This window comes from Phyllobates terribilis, unplaced genomic scaffold (genome assembly GCF_046119375.1).
Source record: "Phyllobates terribilis strain yellow unplaced genomic scaffold, ASM4611937v1 Scaffold_3__8_contigs__length_932513732, whole genome shotgun sequence".
Classification (NCBI taxonomy): Eukaryota; Metazoa; Chordata; class Amphibia; order Anura; family Dendrobatidae; genus Phyllobates; species Phyllobates terribilis.
Genome location: NW_027362763.1, coordinates 59,727,592 through 59,752,454, shown reverse-complemented (window position 1 = coordinate 59,752,454; position 24,863 = coordinate 59,727,592). Strand labels below are relative to the sequence as shown.

The following is a 24,863-nucleotide window of genomic DNA, read 5'->3' as shown; positions in this document are numbered from 1 at the left end:
AGACCAGGCCCCATACTTCAGATCCAAGACCAGAAACATAGTGTAAACCCCATACTTTAAACCCAAGACCAGACCATACATTTCAGATCCCATGTCAAACCCCATAATTTAGGCCCAAGAACAGACCCCATATTTCACACCCAAGACCCGGCTCAAAAAAAATAAATTATACATAACCGGCGTTGCAGGTTGATGAGGCTGACTTCCCATCTTTCCCTTAAAGGGAATGTGTCATCAGAAAATGATGTATTGTTTAAGTCAGGTTTTTGTGTTACATGTATTTTTTTTTAAATTGATAATTATTTTTCTACATATTGCAATCTTTATTAAAAATAAATATTGCAATTTTCACATTTCTTTTTATACTTTAAATATTAACCACAATGGTCAGATCCCGACACTATCTTTGGTATTAAAGTGTCAATTTACTGTGTGCAAATGTCATTGTGCAGGAAGAGGGAGAAGGTGAGCTGTGACATCTCCTATTGTGATTGGTGGTTCCAGTATTATCAGCTGTGTATAGAGGTGCAATGCCTCTGCTGATAAAGAAACTGCTGAAAACTCTTCTTGAAAGAACAGGAAGTGTGAGTCTAAAAAATAAAAATAAAAACCCCAATGGCCAGTGTGAAAATGACAGTATTCCTAATTTTTTTTTTTTAATAAAGTTTGTGATATGAAAAAAAATTGCCAAAAATTGTTTAAAAATACAATTAACAGGAAAAAAACGATTTAAAGAATAAGTCACTTTCTTATGGTTCATTCCCTTTAAGTGTGTCCCAGTGTTTGTAAATGAGTGTCTGGGCAAATATGTGACAAATATAGGACAACCCTGTAAAATGCCCTCGTTCTGCTATCAGGGTCACTTCTGGTATTTTTTGGGCAACCAACAATGCCTAATGATCATTTTGGCCGCCCTATTCCCTATATTTGCTTGTTTGTGGTCATAGGAAACAAGAAAGGGCACCGTAGACCCGATTACCCGGCATTGGGGTGATGATGGCCGATTACCAGGTATTAGGACGATGACGGCCTATTACCAGGTATTAGGGCAATGACGGCCCATTACCAGGTATTGGGGCGATGACGGCTGATTACCAGGTATAGAGGCAACGATGGCCGATTACCAGGTGTTAGGGCGACGATGGCCGATTACCAGGTATTAGGGCGATGACGGCCCATTACCAGTTATTGGGGCGATGACGGCCCATTACCAGTTATTGGGGCGATGACGGCCCATTACCAGGTATTAAGGTGATGACGGCCTATTACCAGGTTTTAGGGCGATGACGACCTATTACCAGGTATTAAGGTGATGACGGCCTATTACCAGGTATTAAGGTGATGACGGCCCATTACCAGGTATTGTGGCGATGACGGCCCATTACCAGGTATTGTGGCGATGACGACCTATTACCAGGTATTAAGGTGATGACGGCCCATTACCAGGTATTGTGGCGATGTCGACCTATTACCAGGTATTGTGACGATGATGGCCCATTACCAGGTATTGGGGCGATGACGGCCTATTACCTGGTATTAGGGCGATGACGGCCTATTACCAGGTATTAAGGCGATGACGGCCTATTACCAGGTATTGGGGCGATGACTGCCCATTACCAGGTATTGTGGCGATGATGGCCCATTACCAGGTATTGGGGTGATGATGGCCAATTACCAGGTATTAGGGCAATGACGGCCTATTACCAGGTATTAGGGTGATGACGGCCCATTACCAGGTATTGGGGCGATGACGGCCCATTACCAGGTATTGGGGTGATGACGGCCGATTATCAGGTATAGGGGCAACAATGGCCGATTACCAGGTGTTAGGGCGACGATGGCCGATTACCAGGTATTAGGGCGATGACGGCCTGTTACCAGGTATTAGGGCGATGACAGACGATTACCAGGTATAGGGGCAACGATGGCCGATTACCAGGTGGTAGGGCGACGATGGCCGATTACCAGGTATTAGGGCGATGATGGCAGGTAGAAGTCGCCCACCAGCGCTCCTCCATATGACGGCTCCTTTGTTGTGGCGGTTGGTGTTTTATCGTGTAGCGGGGGCAGAGTTACAGCCGTGGTGTTTATGTGCGAGCAGCGATGGGACCGGCATCCTCAGGGGCTCCATGCTGTAATCACACAGGCTGCTCAAGGACGCCCCCTGGGGACACTACAGACTAAGCTTAACCCATTGCTGCCCTCCAGTCTTTCCCGCAGACGTAACTTGAAGCTTTTGGGCCCTAATGCGAAATCTGCAGCAGGGGCCCCTCAAGCGTCACATGGTGTTTACTCCTCCGATGTGGCAGAGCTTCCCCCTGGTGTGTAGTTGTGGGGGTATGCAATGCCCTGTTGGGGCACTGGAGATTAAACTTTATATATCACTTCTTTTTACATAAATGTGGTTTATCTGCTCCTGGGAAAGCTGTGTGGCAAGTAATAGGATATTATTACCCAGCTTTCCTGCATTTCTAAGAAACTTATCAGTCCATAATCCATCCCCTTGTCTGCATAATGGGGCATTCTGGACTCTAAAAAAGATGGATGACAATGAAAATTATCACCAAAATGGTTCCTACAGAGGTTGTCACCCAGCTTTCCCAGACTCCTGAGCAAATTGTCACTTTCCTCACATTGTGATATTTCTTCTTCTCTCGTATCATCGTGTGTCTACCCAGATATGACACCCAGGAGCTAGGAAAAGCTGGGTGATATGAGCTGTAATCACATTTCTAGGAAAGCTGGGTGACAACAATCAGAATGTCTGGTACCGGGGTTGTCAGCTTTCCTAGACTCCGGAATGGCTTCCCTGGCTATTTATTAAATGATACTTGTCACTATAAATCTAGACAAGTGATATAATAAATATCAGAGCTTTCAAAGAGGCTGTCATCCAGCTTTATAATACTCCTCTAATGACCAGCTATCTATAACCATTCAGGACTCTGGGAAAGCTGGGTGACAACCAATATCATCACTATCACTGATCCTGCAAAGACTGGCACCTAACTTTCCCACCCAGCAAGTTATGTAACCACGCTGCAATGGGATGTATATCAATGTATAATGAAGGAAATTTGACATTCAGGAGATTGGAAAAGCTGGATAATAAATGATTGGGGATCTGTTAATAAAGCCAAAATTCTTGTCTGTATCTGTTTCTGGGAAAGCTGGGTGACACCTGATTTATAACCCCCAGAACAGCTCTCGCAGAGGTTGTCACTCAGCTTTCCCGGATTACTGAATGGCTCGTAGAGAAAGATCTTTCACGTATATCTGAGATATTGACGTCTTTGGAATGAGAAGGGTTAAATACCACTTGTGATGGTGGATTGGAATCCATTGTCGGTGACATAACAGGAGAACCTGCTGGATCATGTCTGGCGAGGGCAGAGACAATGGTCGCCTGGCAGCCGTTCACACCAAACTTCTTTCGAGAAATTCCCTTTGTTCCCGGCCCGGCCCTGAGATCACATTGCTGTACTGTCAGTTTCTGGGGAGGTGACCTGTGTGCGGAGCCGGGAGGGAAGTCTCTAAAAGTATCTGCCCTTAGTTTACCCTGGCACATGCCCAAGGGTGGAGACCGCCTGGGCCCAAAGCAAAATCTGTAATAGGTCCCCAGCCTGCCATGTGCCCAGTGATGCCGGTAGGGTTGCCAGTACCTGGGGAAGGAAAGTATTTTGCACTCTCTGACCGGTGCATAGTTAGCTCCCTGTGCCTCTTCCACTGGTCCAGTACTGATCCCATGGTGCACCGAGCAGATGTATTGTGAGAAAACGTGGCTGTATAGTTCGCCCTTTGCTTCTATTTTTTTATGCTTCTTGCTGAAATCTGGGCTAAAATTTTAAAAATAAAGAGTTACATATTGTATGATATATATATTTTTATCTTTGTTATTATATTTGTATTATGTTTGTTTTAATATAACCTCAAACCTAACCCTATCACTAACTCTGGTCTTAACCTTAGCGATAACCCTTACCCTAACCCTAACACTAGTCCTAACTGTAACACTAACCCTAGTCCGAAACCTAATCCTACCACTACTTCTAGACCTAACCCAAATCCTAACAATAACCCCAAACCTAACCCTAAAACTAACCCTTGTCCTAATCCTAACGCTAGCTCTAAACCTAACCCTATCACTAACTCTGGTCCTAACCTTAGCGATAACCCTTACCCTAACCCTAACACTAGTCCTAACTGTAACACTAACCCTAGTCCGAAACCTAATCCTACCACTACTTCTAGACCTAACCCAAATCCTAACAATAACCCCAAACCTAACCCTAAAACTAACCCTTGTCCTAACCCTAACGCTAGCTCTAAACCTAACCCTACCACTAACTCTGGTCCTAACCTTAGCGATAACCCTTACCCTAACACTAGCCCCAACAGTAACACTAACCCTAGTCCTAAACCTAATCCTAGCACTACCTCCAGACCTAACCCAAATCCTAACAATAACCCCAAACCTTACCCTAGCCCTAACCCTAAACCTAATACTCACCCTTGTCGTAACTCTAACGCTAGCCCTAAATCTAACCTTTGTACTAACCCTTGTCCTAACCCTAACGCTAGCCCTAAATCTAACCCTAGTACTAACCCTTGTCCTAACCCTAACACTATCTCTAACCATAACCCTAACCCAAGTCCTAAACCAAATCCTAGCACTACCTCTAGACCTAGCCCAAATCCTAACAATAACCCCAAACCTAACCCTAGCCCTAAACCTAACACTAACCTTTGTCCTAACCCTAACGCTAGCCCTAAATCTAACCCTAGTACTAACCCTTGTCCTAACCCTAACACTAGCCCTAAATCTAACCAGGTATATAAGGAAAAAAAGGAAAAATTTCAGCCTACCATGCATATGCCATAAGGGTCCACTGGTGCACGGAAATCCTTGGTAACAAATCCAGGGATGAGAAGCAGTAAGAGGTAGATTAGAAAAACTCCAGCACCTTCTCCGTATCCATCAAAAGAGATGTAAAGTTAAAACGTCCATTTTATTAGTTCCATTAAAAGAGCGCCATATGTAAGGCAGAGCTTTAGGACCTTTAGCCCTGCCTTACATATGGCGCTTTTTTAATGGAACTAATAAAATGGACGTTTTAACTTTACATCTCTTTTGATGGATACGGAGAAGGTGCTGGAGTTTTTCTAATCTACTTCTTACTCCTAAATCTAACCCTTGTCCTGACCCTAACGCTAGCCCTAAATCTAACCCTAGCACTACCTCTAGTCCTAACTCAAATCCTACTAATAACCCCAAACATAATCCTAGCCCTAACCATAGCCCTAAACCAAACCCTAACGCTAACTCTAGCACTAGCCCTAACCGTAACCCTAACACTAACCCTTTCCTCAAACCTAACTTAATCAATATATTTACTTGCTTTTTGGACACCATAACCTTCTGTACATATAATTAGGCGCTGTATGGTTTGCATATTTGTACACTGCAGGGCAGTACATCATTTATGCAAAGTACCGCACACAGGGCTCCATGGAAGGTAAGACTGAACTGGCACAAGGTGCAGCTTCCACAGCTCCCCCATATTGCAACACACAGTGTAAAAATATCTTACAGCAGAGATCTCCCCTCACCGCCCTGCGGCGCGGCATTCCTGCGCTGTTATCACGGTGTAATACAAACACAGCACACCTCGCACCTACCCGCAGTCACCACTATTCCGGGGCACATGGTGACCATATTATGTTCATTAAACACTATAATACTCTGGGGTAAAAAGATGTTTTTTTCCTATTTATTTTCATTTTCAAGATCTCTGCTTGCTGGCAGCGAATGAGAACATTCATGATTATATACAGAAGCTGAAAACCTGTACAGACCACTAGTACTTCTCACAGCTGAAGGTTCGTTACAGCTGTAGATCGGTCCAGACCTCCCTCTGTGAATTAATGAATCCTAACTGGACTGATGTGTTTTGTAGGGTTCTGACACATTGTAACAAACTATCAGAGATATAAGCTTCTGGTGGGTTTTGTCTAAATTGGATACAATTGTAGCAAATTTTCAGCTGTGAGAGTGTGAACACGCCCTTAGGTTTGTTCAGTTATTCTAGACGTAAACAAGAGTGGAATGTTCAGCAGATTGGGAGAATGATGAGAATATCACTGACGGGGAATTATATGGACCGTAGCTGATATCCAGAATGATAATTAATTTCCTTTTTATTTAATTTAAATGCATGTATTTGTGGTTTAAAAAAAAATAAAATAAAATTTTGCAATTGGTTTTCATTAAAAATTTTGCACGGTTTGTCTTTGTTCACTGAATATTCAACTTTGATGTGGTCTGTAGTCATAAAATCAGCTGAGAGGAGCTCAGAAAAAGACAGATAAAAGAGTTAGAAACGATTCTAGATTGAGCTCACGGACGGTTTCTCAGTTAACTCATTCTGCAGCCAGCAATAGACAGTGGCTATAGAAGGCAAACGATGCAATTTTTTTGTAGTGAAACCTGATTGCAAAAAATGATTTTTTTTTTATGCATGCATATAAGTAAGAAAAAAAAATTGTCCCCTAAGGACAAAAGTTTGATCACAGTTTAGGATTAACTGATCACAAATGGGCAGGGTCTGGAAGGAATGCTGTGCACCCTCTGTACAATTCATAAAGGGGCTGCAGAAGCAGGAGGTTCCTTTTGTGGGTGGAGGCCCTGGGCATTTGCCCAGTTTGCCTGCCCCTAACGCCGGCCTCATAAATGTTCACTTTTGGGAGATTTTATGGGCATTTCTTGGCATCTGGGGGCCGTTAATGGGGAATCATGTCTTGGGAGGCTTGGAAGAAAAGGAGCTTGTGTTCAGGGTGACCCATGAGTCCTCTAGGGGTCTAAGCCGGGATGCCCCTATAATAAGCACATCAATGTGCACAATCCCCTGAAATTACCGCTAGTCAGATGTGTGATGCTATAGCGTTATAATTAGCAGGTTGCACTCCTCCATTCCTCTCCCTATCATCTCGTGCCCATGACTTGTCTCGTCGTTACTGCTGCAGTCAGCTGGAGGTCAGGGGATATCGGAGATTCGGCAGTGGGGGGTTATATGAGACCTGAGGGTTGGGACGGCGCTGCATACGGGTGACGAGACCCAGAAGCCCACAGTATCCTATTATCAGATGGTGTCCTGTATCCTCCGCACGTATAAGGTGGCCAAGAACGGAAGAAGGATGCGGGGGAATCACTAATGGTTTATCTCAATGCAACTCCGGGTCCGAGAAAAATCGCACAAGACCAGCAAAAAGGCTCGAAAGACCATTTATTTTGTCTACCACCTATGTTTTATAACTTGAAGAAATCACCTGAACTCCTGGAAGATGAGACAAGTCGCCTTGCCTCACCAGTAGAGGGAGCTCTCTGCAAAATCTTTTTTTTTGCATCCATTGATTTCAATGGGAGCATTATAAATCTGTATGCAGTGTGCTCCCCCTAGTGGCGGTTGCTGGTAGTTAGAAATTTCACACTTATAGTTAACTTTTAAGTAGTTTCGTGCTGCCCTAACAGGGGGTATGTGTAAATCTAAAATGTAGAATCAACACCGGCTTGTGTCTACAGTTATGTTATGCATTCGGAGAAAGGTGTCTGCTGCGCCCCCTTCATTTTTCCCCACCTGACATAATATAATTGACAGGTTTCTTCCTATTTGAGCAAAACTATTATGAACCTAGAACAAGGCTGTGTCTCGGGGGGGGGGTTTTCAGTCCCTTATGCTTTACACTGCAGCTTTGCTTTTTCTGTTTGCTGCATACAGACACAAGATCAGCAATAAATCAGTGCAGGAGTTCATTCACTTTACATAGTTTTTTTTTTCCCTGTTGCTAAAACAATATTGACTAGCGTTTTTTTTATTTGGGATTCTGCTTGTGGTCATCATCACGCCAATGAAGCAACAATATAATATATGGTCACGCTGAGTTCTCCAGAGCTGAAATCCTTCTGGTTTGCAGACGGAAGCAAGGAGATCTTAATCTGCAAGATCCATATTCCCTATTAGGATTTTAACAGATGACGCTTCCCCTTTAAATACATTGTTACTTTGTAACAGTTTAGTATTTCCCCCCAATGTCTGCAATGTTTGGCTCGCTGTAACGATCACTTCCAGGAATGTAGCGGTCACGCCCGGTTTACGTAATATTCCTAGTTACGTAGTGATACAACCCCCCCACCACTTTTTATCTTTGCCTGTCAGGAACCTGGGAAAGTTTGGTGGCCACTGGACACCAGTACAAATCCCACAAGAGATCTCATCCAGGTTTTCCTGTTTATCTGAATTATATCCCATCGCTCCTTAAAGGGCCAGTATTGCATGATGCAAATCTATTGCTCCACAGAACTAGAGCAACATCACTACTGGGCAATCGCTTACTGGCAATTGCTTAATGTTTTTTTTTTTTTTTTTTCGCACATTGACTCTGATTGTTTCTATTTCTGGAAATCCTGAGGATGTTCACTCCACCCAGTTTCTGCTGCTTTTATAGCTACCACTCCTGTATCTCCTGTAGGACCTTCATGAACCTGCATAAACAGGAGGAAGTTACTTATTAAAGGGACAGTAAAACATTTCTGCTTTCTATTCATTGTGCAAGTGAAAGTGACCTATTACTCCCTGTTATCAGCCATTTTAAGCTGGGTAGAGGCTTCGGTACAATTTTTCAACCACAATTTGTTCCTCTTATAGGCCAGCTGGAATGGATCGCTTCCAAAAGTGGGCTGCATTGCTTTAATTTTAGACAGAAAAAGATAAGCAGGGGCGGGGCCGTAAAAAAAGTGGGTGGAGTTCCATGATTTTAGATTGGTAAATGGAAGCAAAGTAAAAAAAAAAGATTGGGTAGAGTAACATGATAGGAGTTAGAGTGGGAGGAGCTACAAATTTTGGACAGATAAATGTAAGCAGGGGCAGGGCAGTAAAAAAAGAAGGTGGAGTTACATTATTTTTTGAACTGACAAATAGAGCGTTTTGAATTATATTAGTTCATCATTTTGGACAGATAAATGTAAGCAGAGGTGGGCAGCGAAAAAAGTTTAGGAACTTCTGCCATTTTGGATAGAGAAATGTAAGCAGGGGCGGGGCAGTAACAAAAGAGGTGGGTTGAATTCCATGATTTTAGATTGATAAATGTAGGTGAAGGTAAAGAAGTAAAAAAAAAAAAAAGAATAGGTGGAGTGACATGATATTAGACAGATAAAAGCAGCTAGAAGGAGTGGGAGGAGTTACAAATTTTGGACAGAGAAATGTAAGCAGGGATGGGGTAGTAAACAAAAAGGGGGTGACGTTACATGATTATAGATTGATAAATGTATGGGAAAGTGAAGAAGTAAAGAAAAAAAAGATTGGGTGGAGTAACATGATAGTGGACAGATAAATGTAAGCAGGGGAGGAACTGTGAAAACATGGGGACAGTTGCATTAGTTTCAACAGATACATATTAGGAGAGTGAAAAAGAAAGATGCCAAGATACACCTATATTAATAGTTAAAAAAAGAGAAAGTAGGTGGAGTTACATTATTTTCAGACTGATCAATGTAAGGGGAGGAGAAGCAGTTAGAAAGAGTGTGCAGTGTTACATAGTTTTGGACAGATACATGTAAGCAGGGGTGGGGCAGTGAAAAAAGTAGGTGGCGTTACATCATTTTTAACTGATAATTGTAAGCAGAGGTGGGCAGTGAAAAAAGTTTATGAACTTACCATTTTGGACACAGAAATATAAGCAGGGGTGTTGAAGGGGAAAAGTGTGTGGAGTTACATAATTCTTGGAATGATAAATATAAGCAGATAGAGTTCCAGTTAAAATGAGTGTGTAGAATTACTAATTTTGTATAGATAAATGTAAGCAGGGGTGGGACAATGGACAAAGTAGGTGGAGTTACATAATTTTTAATGGATACATATAAGCAGGGGTGGGACAATAAACTAAGTAGGTGGAGTTACATCATTTTTAATGGATACATATAAGCAGGGGTGGGACAATAAACAAAGTAGGTGGAGTTACATAATTTTTAATGGATACATATAAGCAGGGGTGGGACAATAAACTAAGCAGGTGGAGTTACATAATTTTTAATGGATACATATAAGTAGGGGTGGGACAATAAACAAAGTAGGTGGAGTTACATAATTTTTAATGGATACATATAAGCAGGGGTGGGACAATGAACAAAGTAGGTGGAGGTACATCATTTTTAATGGATACATAAAAGCAGGGGTGGGACAATAAACAAAGTAGGTGGAGTTACATAATTTTTAATGGATACATATAAGCAGGGGTGGGACAATAAACAAAGTAGGTGGAGTTACATCATTTTTAATGGATACATATAAGCAGGGGTGGGGCAATAAAGAAAGTAGGTGGAGTTACATCATTTTTAATGGATACATATAAGCAGGGGTGGGACAATGAACAAAGTAGGTGGAGTTACATAATTTTTAATGGATACATATAAGCAGAGGTGGGACAATAAACAAAGTAGGTGGAGGTACATAATTTTTTATGGATACATATAAGCAGGGGTGGGACAATAAACAAAGTAGGTGGAGTTACATCATTTTTAATGGATACATATAAGCAGGGGTGGGACAATAAACAAAGTAGATGGAGTTACATCATTTTTAATGGATACATATAAGCAGGGGTGGGACAATGAACAAAGTAAGTGGAGTTACATAATTTTTAATGGATACATATAAGCAGAGGTGGGACAATAAACAAAGTAGGTGGAGGTACATCATTTTTTATGGATACATATAAGCAGGGGTGGGACAATAAACAAAGTAGGTGGAGTTACATCATTTTTTATGGATACATATAAGCAGGGGTGGGACAATAAACAAAGTAGATGGAGTTACATCATTTTTAATGGATACATATAAGCAGGGGGGGACAATGAACAAAGTAGGTGGAGTTACATCATTTTTAATGGATACATATAAGCAGGGGTGGGACAATGAACAAAGTAGGTGGAGTTACATCATTTTTTACTTTTGAAAATGTAGGTGGAGTTGAATCATTTTCAGACTGATGAATGTAAGCAGGGGTGGCGCAATGAGAAATGTGGGAGGAGTTACTTTTTATAATCTGTCCTACTAATACCGAACTGACACAGCTGCAGGGCTTGTTACAGTGTATCAGTTGGACACTTTTAGGACTGGGTTTGGGGCTCTGTAGCAAACACGATGTTTCTATTCATTGACAGCAAGCAGAGATTTTACCGAATTTTGAGAAATGGGAGCACAGAGTACACAAGGATGGGACAAGGATGTCCTGAAAGCTTCCAGTCAAGTGACAGATTTCCATAATGTGTCACTGATTGTGTTTGACACCCACACCCACACCTGCCTGGTTACAGCTGGGAGGGTGAAGCTGCCACACAACACACACCCTATTGCGGGTGGCTTCCTGATATGTAGGTTGTGACATCTAGTATGTAGCAGAGCTCAATGAGGACAGACGAGGGGAGAGACCTTTCCAGAAAGGGTAAGAGGATAATGAATAGAAATATATAGATGCAGATGTAGCAGAGCTGAGTTTGTCATTGAACTCTTTAGAGCGACAGTAAACAGTAGGTTTACTTGCAGTCCTATGTAAAATCATAGACAGTACATTCTAATACTCCATGACAAACTCACCTCTGCTGCACCTCAGTATTAATAGATAGGAATGGAGGAAGGAAATCTCTGCAGTCCTATAGACAGATGTAGCAGAGCTCAGTGCTTTCTCTATACCTGCAGTCCTGTGTAAAACTATATGTACCACATGTGGCATCATCATGACCAACCCAGCTCTGCTATATGTGTATATTAATATGAAGGAAAAAAGCGTAAAATGAACATAATGTATACAGATATATAGACAGATATAGCAGAGCTGAGTTTGTGATTAATCATGATCACTAACAAGTTTAGATTATGCAGTCATTTAACTCGCAGTCCCATGTAAAGTGACACATAAATTGTGATATGAGCACGATGTCTGTAAAGTCTAGGTAAGACAAGGGCAATGTACGACGACAGCTTGCTCCGTACAGACAATATAGATGGATGTCGCAGAGCTCAGTTTGTTATTGAACTCCATAGATAGGACTGCAGGTAAAACTGCTGCATTGTGTAAAATCTAAACAGGTTTTCCAACAAAAGGAAATACCTAAACCCTATAGACCCCTGACCTCACCAAACAGTGTCCTGCTCTGCACTGATGAGGAGCAAAAGTCCCAAAACAGCTGCCGGCAAATGGAGGCACCTTCCTTTTGAAGAAGATTCTGGTTTGATTTTCTATCCTCAGTCATGCGGCTGCAATCTGTGATTTTTATTTAATACATTTTAAAATATATATATTTTTTACATTTCACTTAATTTTTTAATCCTACTAGGGGACTTGAACCTGTGATTGTTTGATCGCTTGCACTGTATAGACCGTGCAATGCTCCCTGGGAAATAAACTATGTGAGAAGGCTCCTTATAGAGGACGAGATCGGGGTCTCCAGTGCCACCGATTGCAGGAAGCAATCCTAGAAGTCCCGCTCCAGTATCCGGTATAGAGCGGATTCAGTTTGCTTCATTGTGTATGCATGACATGGCGGTATTATTTAGGAACTATACAGTTTTACTTATTGCATAAGGATTATATGGCGGTGTCATTTTTTGTAAAAGCATTGTATTGGGGTATTATTTAGGTACCATACAGTTTGACTTATTCTATAGTCATAGTATTTCAGTAATATTTAGGCACTATACAGTTTTATTTCTTGTATAGTCATTGTATTGTGGTTTTATTTAGGCACTATACAGTTTTATTTCTTGTATAGGGATTGTATGGTGGTTTTATTTGTTAGCGCAGTAGGTAGTGTGTCAATCTCATTATCTGATTTTTTTTGTCTGTACATGTCCCCAATCATTTGTAAAATAAAATTAATATTATTTAGGCACTATATGGTTTGATTTCTTGTATAGTGATTGTATGGCGGTATTGTTTAGGCACTATACAGTTTCACTTACAGTGGGGAAAAAAAGTATTTATTCAGCCTCCAATTGTGCAAGTTCTCCCACTTATAAAGATGAGGTCGGCCTGTAATTGACATCATGGGTCGACCTCAACTATGAGAGACAAAATGAGAAAACAAATCCTGAAAATCACATTGTCTGATTTGGAAAGAAATTTTTTTCAACTTTTGGTGGAAAATAAGTATTTGGTCAATTACAAAAGTTCATCTCAATACTTTGCTATATATCCTTTGTTGGCAATGACAGAGGTCAAACGTTTTCTGTGAGTCTTCACAAGGTTGGCGCACACTGTTGCTGGTATGTTGGCCCATTCCTCCATGCAGATCTCCTCTAGAGCAGTGATGTTTTGGGGCTGTCACTGGGCAACACGGACTTTCAACTCCCTCCAAAGGTTTTCTATAGGGTTTAGATCTGGAGACTGGCTAGGCCACTCCCGGACCTTGAAATGCTTCTAAAAAAGCAACTCCTTCGTTGCCCTGGCGGTGTGCTTGGGATCATTGTCATGCTGAAAGACCCAGCCACGTTTCATCTTCAATGCCCTTCCTTGCTGATGGAAGGAGGTTTGCTCTCAAAATCTCACGATACATGGCCCCATTTATTCTTTCATGTACACGGATCAGTCATCCGGGTCCCTTGGCAGAGAAACAGCCCCAAAGCATGATGTTGCCACCCCCATGCTTCACAGTAGGTATGGTGTTCTTTGGATGCAACTCAGCATTCTTTCTCCTCCAAACACGACGAGTTGTGTTTCTACCAAACAGTTCTACTTTGGTTTCATCTGACCATAGGACATTCTCCCAATACTCTTCTGGATCATCTCTCTAGCAAACTTCAGACGGGCCCAGACATGTAATGGCTTAAGCAGGGGGACACGTCTGGCACTGCAGGATCTGAGTCCCTGGCGGCGTAGTGTGTTACTGATGGTAGTCTGTGTAACGTTGGTCCCAGCTCTCTGCAGGTCATTCACTAGGTCCCCCCGTGTGGTTCTGAGATTTTTGCTCACCGTTCTTGAGATCATTTTGACCCCACGGGGTGAGGTCTTGTGTGGATCCCCAGATCGAGGGAGATTATCAGTGGTCTTGTATGTCTTCCATTTTCTAATTATTGCTCTCACAGTTGATTTCTTCACACCAAGCTACTTGCCTATTGCAGATTCAGTCTTCCCAGCCTGGTGCAGGGCTGCAATGTTGTTTCTGGTGTCCTTCGACAGCTCTTTGGTCTTCACCATAGTGGAGTTTGGAGTGTGACTGAGGTTGCGGACAGGTGTCTTTTATACTGATAACAAGTTCAAACAGCTGCCAGTACTACAGGTAATGAGTGGAGGACAGAGGAGCCAGTACTACAGGTAATGAGTGGAGGACAGAGGAGCCAGTACTACAGGTAATGAGTGGAGGACAGAGGAGCCAGTACTACAGGTAATGAGCGGAGGACAGAGGAGCCAGTACTACAGGTAATGAGTGGAGGACAGAGGAGCCAGTACTACAGGTAATGAGTGGAGGACAGAGGAGCCAGTACTACAGGTAATGAGTGCAGGACAGAGGAGCCTCTTAAAGAAGAAGTTACAGGTCTGTGAGAGCCAGAAATCTTGCTTGTTTGTAATTGACCAAATACTTATTTTCCACCAAAATCTGAAAAAAAAATTCTTTCCAAATCAGACAATGTGATTTTCAGGATTTGTTTTCTCATTTTGTCTCTCATAGTTGAGGTCGACCTATGATGTCAATTACAGGCCGACCTCATCTTTTTAAGTGGGAGAACTTGCACAATTGGCGGCTGACTAAATACTTTTTTTTTCCCCACTGTATTGTATTGTCATCATATGAAGGTATCATTTAGGCACTATACAGTTAGATTTCTTGTATAGGCATTGTATGGTAGTTTTATTTGGTAGCGCAGTAGGTAGTGCTTCAGTCTCATAAGAGTCTCATAGGTATTGTTTGGTTTTATTTAGGCATATATGAAGGTGTTATTTAGGAACTATACAGTTTGATTTCTGGTATAGGCATTGTATGGCGGTATTATTTAGGTACTGCACAGTTTGACGTATTGTATACCCATAGTATGCTGGTATTATTTAGGCACTATACAGTTTGATTTCTTATATAGGGATTGCATTGCAGTATTATTTAGGTGCTATACAGTTTGACTTATTGCATGGGCACTTTATGGCACTATTATTAGCGCACTGTAAGGCGGTATTATATGACAGTGCCTGATACTGTTTTTATGGCCACTTGCGGTATATATGTATACAGACCTTGTTGAATGTAAATGGACCGTCCATTGTTCCAGGGCCGGCTCCAGGTTTTTCTGGGCCCCGGGGAAAAGAGTCTCAGTGGCCCCTTTAGCACATACCACAATTCATGATGCACAGATACCGCACAGAAATATAGGTATACAACACAGGGCCCAGCCTGCCACGTCATCCTTCACATATGCAGACATGCACGCACACACAGTACGCACGCACACACACACAATATACAGACACGCACACACACAATACACAGACACGCGTACACACACAGTACGCAGACACACACACACACACAATACGCAGACACGCGTACACACACAATACACAGACATGCACACACACACAGTACGCAGACACGCGTACACACACACAATACACAGACATGCACACACACACACAGTACGCAGACACGCACACACACAATACGCAGACACGCACACACACAATACGCAGACACGCACACACACAATACGCAGACACGCGTACACACACAATACGCAGACACGCACACACACACAATACGCAGACACGCACACACACACAATACGCAGACACGCATACACACACCCAATACACAGACATGCACACACACACACAGTACGCAGACACGCACACACACAATATGCAGACACGCACACACACAATACGCAGACACGCGTACACACACCCAATACACAGACATGCACACACACACACAGTACGCAGACACGCACACACACAATACGCAGACACACACACAATACGCAGACAGCACACACACAATACGCAGACACGCACACAATACGCAGACACGCACACACACAATACACAGACACACACAATACGCCAACACGCATACACACACACAGTACGCAGACACACACACACACAATACGCAGACACACATACACACACACACAGTACGCACACACACAATATGCAGACACGCACACACACACAATACGCAGACACGCACACAATACGCAGACACGCACACACACACAATACGCAGACACACACAATACGCAGACACACACACAATACGCACACACACAATATACGCAGACACGCACACACAATACGCAGACACGCACTCACAATACGCAGACACGCACACAATACGCAGACACGCACACAATACGCAGACACATACACACACGCACACAATACGCAGACACGCACACAATACGCAGACACGGACACACAATACGCAGACACGCACACACAATACGCAAACACGCACACATACAATATACGCAGACATGCACACACAATACGCAGACAAGCACACACAATACGCAGACACGCACACACACAATACGCAGACACACACACACAATTCGCAGACACACACAATATATGCAGACACGCACACACAATACGCAGACACACACAATACGCACACACACACATACACAATACGCAGACACGCATACACACACACAGTACGCACATACACACAATACGCAGACACGCACACACACAGTACGCAGACACGCACACAATACGCAGACACGCACACACACAATACGCAGACACACACACAATACGCAGACACGCACACATACAATATACGCAGACACGCACACACAATACGCAGACACGCACATGCACACAATACACAGACACGCACACAATACGCAGACACGCACACAATATACGCAGACATGCACACAATACGCAGACACGCACACAATACGCAGACACGCACACACAGTGCACAGACATGCGCATGCACACGGTACGCAGGCATGCACACACATACACACATGAACATGACGCAGGCATGCACACACATACACACATGAACATGGTACACAGATACACTACCGTTCAAAAGTTTGGGGTCACCCAGCCTATTTTGTGTTTTCCATGAAAACTCATACTTTTATTTATCAAATGAGTTGCAAAATGAATAGAAAATATAGTCCAGACATTGAAAAGGTTAGAAATAATGATTTTTATTTGAAAGAATAATTTTCTCCTTCAAACTTTGCTTTCGTCACAGAATGCTCCCTTTGCAGCAATTCCAGCATTGCAGACCTTTGGCATTCTAGCTGTTAATTTGCTGAGGTCATCTTGAGAAGTTTCCCCCCATGATTCCTGAAGCCCCCCCCACAAGTTGGATTGGCTTGATGGGCACTTTTTGCGTACCATACGGTCAAGCTGCTCCCACAACAGCTCAATGGCCACTCCATTACTGATAGAATACCAGCTGCCTGCTTCTTCCCTAAATAGTTCATGCATAATTGCTTTGGGTCATTGTCCTGTTGTAGGATGAAATTGTCTCCAATCAAGCGCAGTCCACAGGGTATGTCATGGCGTTGCAAAATGGAGTGAAAGCCTTCCTTATTCAAAATCCCATTTACCTTGCACAAATCTCCCACTTTACCAGCACCAAAGCAACCCCAGACCATCACATTACCGTCAGGTACTCTTCCAGCATCTTTTCAGTTGTTCTACATCTCACAAATGTTCTTCTGTGTTATCCAAACACCTCAAACTTTGATTCGTCTGTCCATAAAACTTTTTTCCAATCTTCCTCTGTCCAGTGTCTGTGTTCTTTTGCCCATATTAATCTTTTCCTTTTATTAGCCAGTCTCAGATATGGCTTTTTCTTTGCCACTTTGCCCTGAAGCCCAGCATCCCGGAGTCGCCTCTTCACTGTAGACTTTGACACTGGCGTTTTACGTGTACTATTTAATGAAGCTGCCAGTCGAGGAGCTGTGAGGCGTTGATTTCTCACACTAGAGACTCTAATGTCCTTGTCTTGTTGCTCAGTTGTGCAGCGGGGCTCCCACTTCTCTTTCTACTCTGGTTAGAGCCTGTTTGTGCTCTCCTCTGAAGGGAGTAGTACACACCGTTGTAGGAAATCTTCAGTTTCTTGGCAACTTCTCGCATGGAATAGCCTTCATTTCTAAGAACAAGAATAGACTGTCGAGTTTCACATGAAAGTTCTCTTTTTCTGAACATTTTGAGAGTTTCATAGAACAAACAAATGTAATGCTCCAGATTCTAAACTGGCTCAAAGGAAGGTCAATTTTATAGCTTCTCGAATCGGCCAAAATGTTTTCAGCTGGGCTAACATACTTGTGCAAGGGTTTTCTAGGGTTTTCTAAGCATCCATTAGCCTTTTTACACAGTTAGCAAACACAATGTACCATTAAAACACTGGAGTGATGGTTGTTGGAAATGGGCCTCTATACACCTATGTAGATATTGCAATAAAAACAAGACGTTTGCAGCTAGAATAGTCATTTACCACATTAACAATGTATAGAGTGTATTTCTGATTCATTTAATGTTAGCTTCATTGAAAAATAATGTGCTTTTCTTTCAAAAATAATGAAATTTCTAAATGACCCCAAACTTTTTCACGGTAGTGTATACACACACAATACGCAGACACGCACAGATACATACACATACATATTTGAACACATTCTTAAAACATATATATATATATACACACAGTCATACACACTGACATACACAGACATTCACATCATGCATACACACACACATAAGAAATATTTTTTATATGAGGATTGGGGAAGCTCGCTCACCTGCCCCCTGGCCTGTGTCCCGTCCAGCTCCACAGTCATGTGGCAGTGCAGGGCCTCAGGCGTGTCACATGGCCCTGGACCATCAGGGGGGCCCACTTGCCGTCAGGGCCCAGGCCGCTTCCCCGGCATCTGTGCAGGACCACCTGTGCTGTTCAAGCCCTGCTCTGCTACATGCAGCAGCAGCAGTGTGCGGTCAGTGTGCTGCTGCTCCACCAATCAGGCCCAGTGCTGTTACTTTCCAGACATGGCCGCTGTGTCTTGGTAGTAATGATACGGCAGGTGCGACACACAAGCACAACTAAAGGCGCAGTGTCGCCCCTGCGTGTCATTACTACTAGACACAGCTGCACTGCGCACAGCGCGCGGCCACGTCTTGAAAGTGACAGCACTGGGTCTGATTGGTGGAGCAGCAGCACACTGTCCGCACACTGCTGCTCCATGAAGCAGAGCAGGGCTTGAACAGCACCGGCGGCCCTGCACAGATGCCGGGGAAGCGGCCCGGGCCCCGATAACGAGTGGGCCACCCTGATGGTCCAGGGCCCCGGCACTTGCCCGGGTACATCGGGTGCTGACGCCGGCCCTGCATTGTTCTAAGTCGGAGCCTCGCCCTGTTGTAATGCTTGTTGTTCTTCAGACCTCAATAATACATGAATACTTATTGTTATTGTCCTTTATAAGTACCGTGATTTTCCAGCCTCACATCAAGCTAAAAGCCTTGGATAATCTGAATGAATTAGTCATGTAAAGAAGCGGAAAGACTCCTCCGGCTCTGACTGTAATGTAAGGTCTGATCAAATAAGTCAGTGGCCGGACATTTGTCTTCGTTAGTTCTTCTCGCGAATGGTTTTCTTTTGAGTTGACATACATCTTTTTTCTCCTTTAATTTAGGTGGAAATCTGATTACATCGAGCTTTATCACTCCTTCCATCTTGCAATGACTACAGTCATTCTGGAATGTATAAGCACGTTGTCCATCAGCGCTCAGCAGCTCCGTCGCTTCCCCAAGCTTCTGGAGAGCGGTCTTCTGAAGGAGATGCCTTCTACGGTCAAGGACTCAGATGTTCCCAACCTCTTCAGAGAACCCTACATTCAGGCCGGATATCGACCGACAGACCAACACTGGAAGTATTACTTTCTTAGCCTTTTCCAGAAACACAATGAATCGGTGAATGTCTGGACTCACCTCCTGGTGGCCTTGGCCGTTCTCTTGAGGTTTCGAGCCTTCGTGGAGACTGAAGGCTTCTCCTGGGACACCTTATCCATACCTCTGGTCCTATATGTACTGGCCTCATTGACCTATCTCACATGCAGTATCCTAGCACACTTGCTCCAGTCCAAATCGGAGCTGGCCCATTACACTTTCTACTTCATGGACTACGTCGGAGTCAGCACTTACCAGTATGGAAGTGCCTTGGCTCATTACTACTACAGTTCCCACCAAGCTTGGTATGACAAAGCCTGGTATTTCTTCTTGCCAGGGGCTGCTGTATTGGGGTGGATGTCCTGTGTGGGTTGCTGCTACGCCAAATACAGATACAGGCGGCCGTATCCAGTAATGAGGAAGATCTGCCAGGTGGTCCCTGCGGGGTTGGCCTACATCTTGGACATCAGCCCAGTTGTCCATCGGATTATCGTTTGCTATGTGGAAGACTGTTCCGATAGGGCTGTTTGGTTCCATTGTCTACAGATCTTCTTCTTTGTTATTAGTTCCTACTTTTTCTCTTGTCCCGTTCCGGAAAAATTCTTCCCGGGTGGATGTGATATTATTGGTCATGGCCACCAAATTTTCCACTTGTTTTTAGGTTTGTGTACGCTGTCTCAATTAGAAGCCATTCTACTAGACTACCGGGCCAGACATGAACATTTTACCGCACGATACGGCCCAGCCTTGACCCAAGCTTCTTGCCTTTCGTTCTTCCTGCTCATTATCTTCACGGCCAGTACGGCCTTCTATCTACGGCAGAAAATTAAGCTAAAACTAGAGAAGAAAGACTTGTAAGGAACGTGGTAGACGTCACATCTTACCCAGTCATGTAATAACATAGGGCGTACTAATTTGTTCTCCACTAAAACTGAGGCTTGAATGTAACTCTGAATATGAGGCACATTGTAGCCTAGTATAGATTACTTCTAAAAAATGGCGACCATCTAAGGTGGCCATTAGGACATGGCCTTCAAAAGGAAAAAAAAAAAGGAATATTGTACTTATTTTTCTTCTTTTTTCATAAACTTTGGTGGAATTTTTTTTTTTACTAGAGATGATTTTTTGAGCAGTGCTGGAGTAATATAATCACTGATAGACATCTCCCTTTAATTAGATGTTTGAAGATTAGTTTTAGAAGTTGGATGCCTCTCGAAAAGTTTTTGGAACTTTGAAGAATTTCTCTCAGGTTGTAAAATGCAGAGCCCATAGCAAACGCCAAATTGTGCACCCCCTTTCTAGGGTGACAGGTTTTGTCCCCCAGGGCAGAGGTTATGGCTTGGTTTCCAGTTTTTCATGACCCTTTGGATGAATCTCTACACTTTGCTAATTATGGAAGGGGTGAAAAGGGAATGGGACCAACCAAGACTGGGCTGAGTCTCTCTAAAAGCTAAAAGCACAAAAGCGCCCACCATGAAAATCTTAGGGTTCAGTTATTCGAAAAAAATTCATATATCCCTTATCCAAACTAGCTCCCAACCAGAAGGAGGTAGCCACTCAACACATCAATGTCTGACCCTTTAACAAACCTTGCTAAAAGACTTATGGCCCAGATAAACATTGGATAAAAGGCAGACGAAATGGCCTATTTGGACCACACTGAATGATCATTGGCTGGATCAGTGAACCGAACGATCATCATCGTTGACAAGACCAATCAGGCTTTTAGGATTTTTTCAGCTGATAAGAACCGGCTATATCGTCAGCCGAAAAAAATTTCGAAAGATGGCCAATACAGTCTGAGATGGCTTTTTCCCACCAAAGAAAGACATTCAGTTAAAGCATCCAACATTGACTTATTCCACTAGGTGGCACTAGCTTTGTTAGCCTTCTTCCTTTTGGAGGAGAGCTAATTTGCATATTTTTTTCCATCATACATTGCCTTTAGCTGGATCTCCCTAATAAGAGCTAATCTTCCCTCCACACCAGAGATATTTACAAGGATCAACCATTTCTTGTATCAGGTTAAAGAATGAGGCCATATTAAAGGATACAATCTCCACCACTTTGGTAATTAGGGCCTCCTAGTATCGAAATCTACTTGCGTTCTAACTTTTAATTCTTTTTGTAACTTATTATACTCATTATGGACAGTCTTAACAAGTAATGAACTGGTGCTGGCGATCGGAGCCTTTTATAAATATGTTTGTGTCTAATTATTAATATTATGATATTTAAATAATATAAAACCTTTATAAATAATTGTAGTAGAGGCCGGCGGAGGCGTCTAGTCTGCACTGGATAATATTCACTAGATGCAATGAGGCCGGCCTTTGCTTGATGTGCACGTGGCCACATACTGCACGTCAGACTTTATTCCATATTAGCCAGTATATAATAAGCGATAATACATAAGCTGACCACTGTGACATGGAATTAAAGGAACTGTCCACAGCTTTGTGGTTGTAAGACTAGAGGTCATATTGATCCAGTGGTTGGCCCTGTTGATTAATGGCATGGTTGTTCGGGGTCCAAATCCAACCAGCGAAAGATATGGATACAATTATATCTATATGGGTTAATTAGCTCCAGTAGTGTCCCACTAAAATCAACGTCACTCAATTCTAGCCTTTCAACCGATCCCCTAAAACCCTAAATGAATTAAAGAAACATAGCAGATAGATATCACATTTCTGGCCCAAGTTTATGCCACTTATAAAGGGGAAAATTATATTATCAGCTCCTCGGGGGCGGAGTATAATAGGTATAAAGAAGAAATCTGCATACACCTTGAGACACATATCAATGACGTGGCTTAAATGAAAAGAGCAGTTGTTCCTCCTGGCACAGACTAAAATCAATGTCACTCATTTCTAGCCTTTCAACCGATCCCCTAAAAAGGTGTGGAAACCCCTTAAATCCAAACTGAATTAAAGAAACATACCCAGATAGATATCACATTTCTGGCCCAAGTTTATATCACTATATAAAGGGGAAATTGCATTATCAGCTCCTCGGGGGCGGATTCTAATCTGTGTATATATATAAATATCCACATATAGGTAGATGCCGGGACCCTGTAGCTTTTGGTGGTCCAAATACAAACATAAAATAAAAAGGCACACATGAAGGGGGTGACTTATAGCATACATGAAAAGAGCAGTTCTTCCTGGTACAGACTTAAATCAATGTCACTCATTTCTAGCCTTTTAAACGATCCCCTAAAAAAGGTGTGGAAACCCCTAATACCCAAAATGAATTAAAGAAACATATTCAGGGTTCATAGCAAATAGATATTGCATTCTACCCCAAGTTTATGTAGCTTATGAAGGGGAAATTGCATTATCGGCTCCTCGGGGGCGGAGTCTAATCTGAATAAAAGAAGAAGAATATATCAGTGTTATAGATAGATAAAATTATAAATGTATTGATTCGTAACAAGGGAATGAAAAGCTTTTAGGAAAGATAAAATTCGGATTTGCTTACAACTGTACAAGAATGGGGGCGTTATGGTCCAACACCATTGGAAATGGTTTTTTTTTGTTTTTTTGAGCATTTTTCATTTTTTTTTGTTTTCTTATCTACTTAGATTTAATCAATGATCAGGCTGCTGACGTGTTAGAGTCTATTACATCCACGATGGATTTTACTATGTATGATGTAAACATATTTTAATACCTGGTACTGTACTTATATATATATTTTTAAGTATAAACACATTGGGTCTCATTTATCGAAATGACCTGAAAATTAAAAAAAAATTGCCCATAGCTAAACGAATAAGCATAGACTGAGCTAATGGTTTTACTGTTATAAGCCGTAACTATGATTGTTATATATTCTTATTGATGATTAGATCATTAAAAATTCCAACTTAAAGGGATTGTCCACTTTCGAGAACCACTGCCCTGTGAGCAGGTCTCCTGGCAATTAGTGATGCCTAATGTGGCATATGGAAATAGGTTCTCCAAAGAGAAGAATCTCTTTTAAGGATATGAATACATTTAGGAACAGCTTTGGGGACATGTATTTGTAACTAAAAGTAATATTTGTAAATGAGTTTCATTAAAAATGTTGCACCATTTGACTTTTAGAAGCTAATTGTGCAGTTTGAAGAATGAGTTAACTGAGAATCCATCAGCGAGCCTGTAATTATTTTATGGGTCATTTTTTTGAGCTTCTCAGTGTTGATTTACCACCACAGACAACATCAAAGTTGAGCTGAGCCTTGATGTGGTCATAGATCACCACAGAGAAGCTCAGAAAAAGACAGATAAATGAGTTACAAACTCCCTGTCAGAACCAGCTCGTTGGCAGTTTCTTAGTTAACTCATTCTACAGTCAGCAATGAGCCTGTAAAAACCAAATGTGCTAAATTTTTAATGAAACACAATTAATAAATTATTTTTGGACCCAAAATACATGGAATTAAGTAAAAAAAATAAAAAGCCCCCAAAGGTGTCCGTAAAATCTTTCAGGCGTAAAGAGGCCAAACCAACATTGGAAATTGTAACTGCTCCTACTAGAATGTATTCCGATTTGAAGTTGGATAATACTTTTAAATAATTTATATTTTTTATCAAATAATTTCTTGATCCTAATGAGAAACCTGAGTTCTGTGCCCAATGTTTGCACTCGGTATAACTTGTATGTGGTGACCAAATACAATAAATACCTTTTACACTCCTGGTGTTTCTGATTATTTTAGTATAATTTCTTTTTAAGTTTATTTAAAGCTAAAAATAAAAAAATTGCCTGTGTCTTTGCCCCTGTGCGGTAACTTACTAACATCCGAAAAACAAAATGATGACCATGTTGCCCCATACTTGTTCCGACCATCTAAAAACACAAAAAAATATTTTTTTCCCAAACAAATTAGTATAAAACCCACCTGTTTCTAT

The 24,863-nt window shown here is 42.2% G+C and overlaps 1 protein-coding gene across 2 annotated transcripts in view; it reads left to right on the top strand.

Annotated features, from left to right (window-relative positions):
• Positions 1-24,648, top strand: part of PAQR8 (progestin and adipoQ receptor family member 8) — a 60,599-nt gene extending 35,951 nt beyond the window's left edge. Inside the window, exons 1-2 of one of the 2 annotated variants that reach the window (XM_073673910.1) lie at positions 11,324-11,496; positions 19,710-24,648. In XM_073673910.1, the coding sequence (XP_073530011.1) occupies positions 19,756-20,820 (1,065 nt within the window). In that variant the 5' untranslated portion in view covers positions 11,324-11,496; positions 19,710-19,755 and the 3' untranslated portion in view covers positions 20,821-24,648. Of the gene's footprint in view, positions 1-11,323; positions 11,497-19,709 lie in introns of those variants that run through there. The other variant, XM_073673911.1, reaches the window with a different exon arrangement.
• Positions 24,649-24,863: the final 215 nt, after the last annotated feature.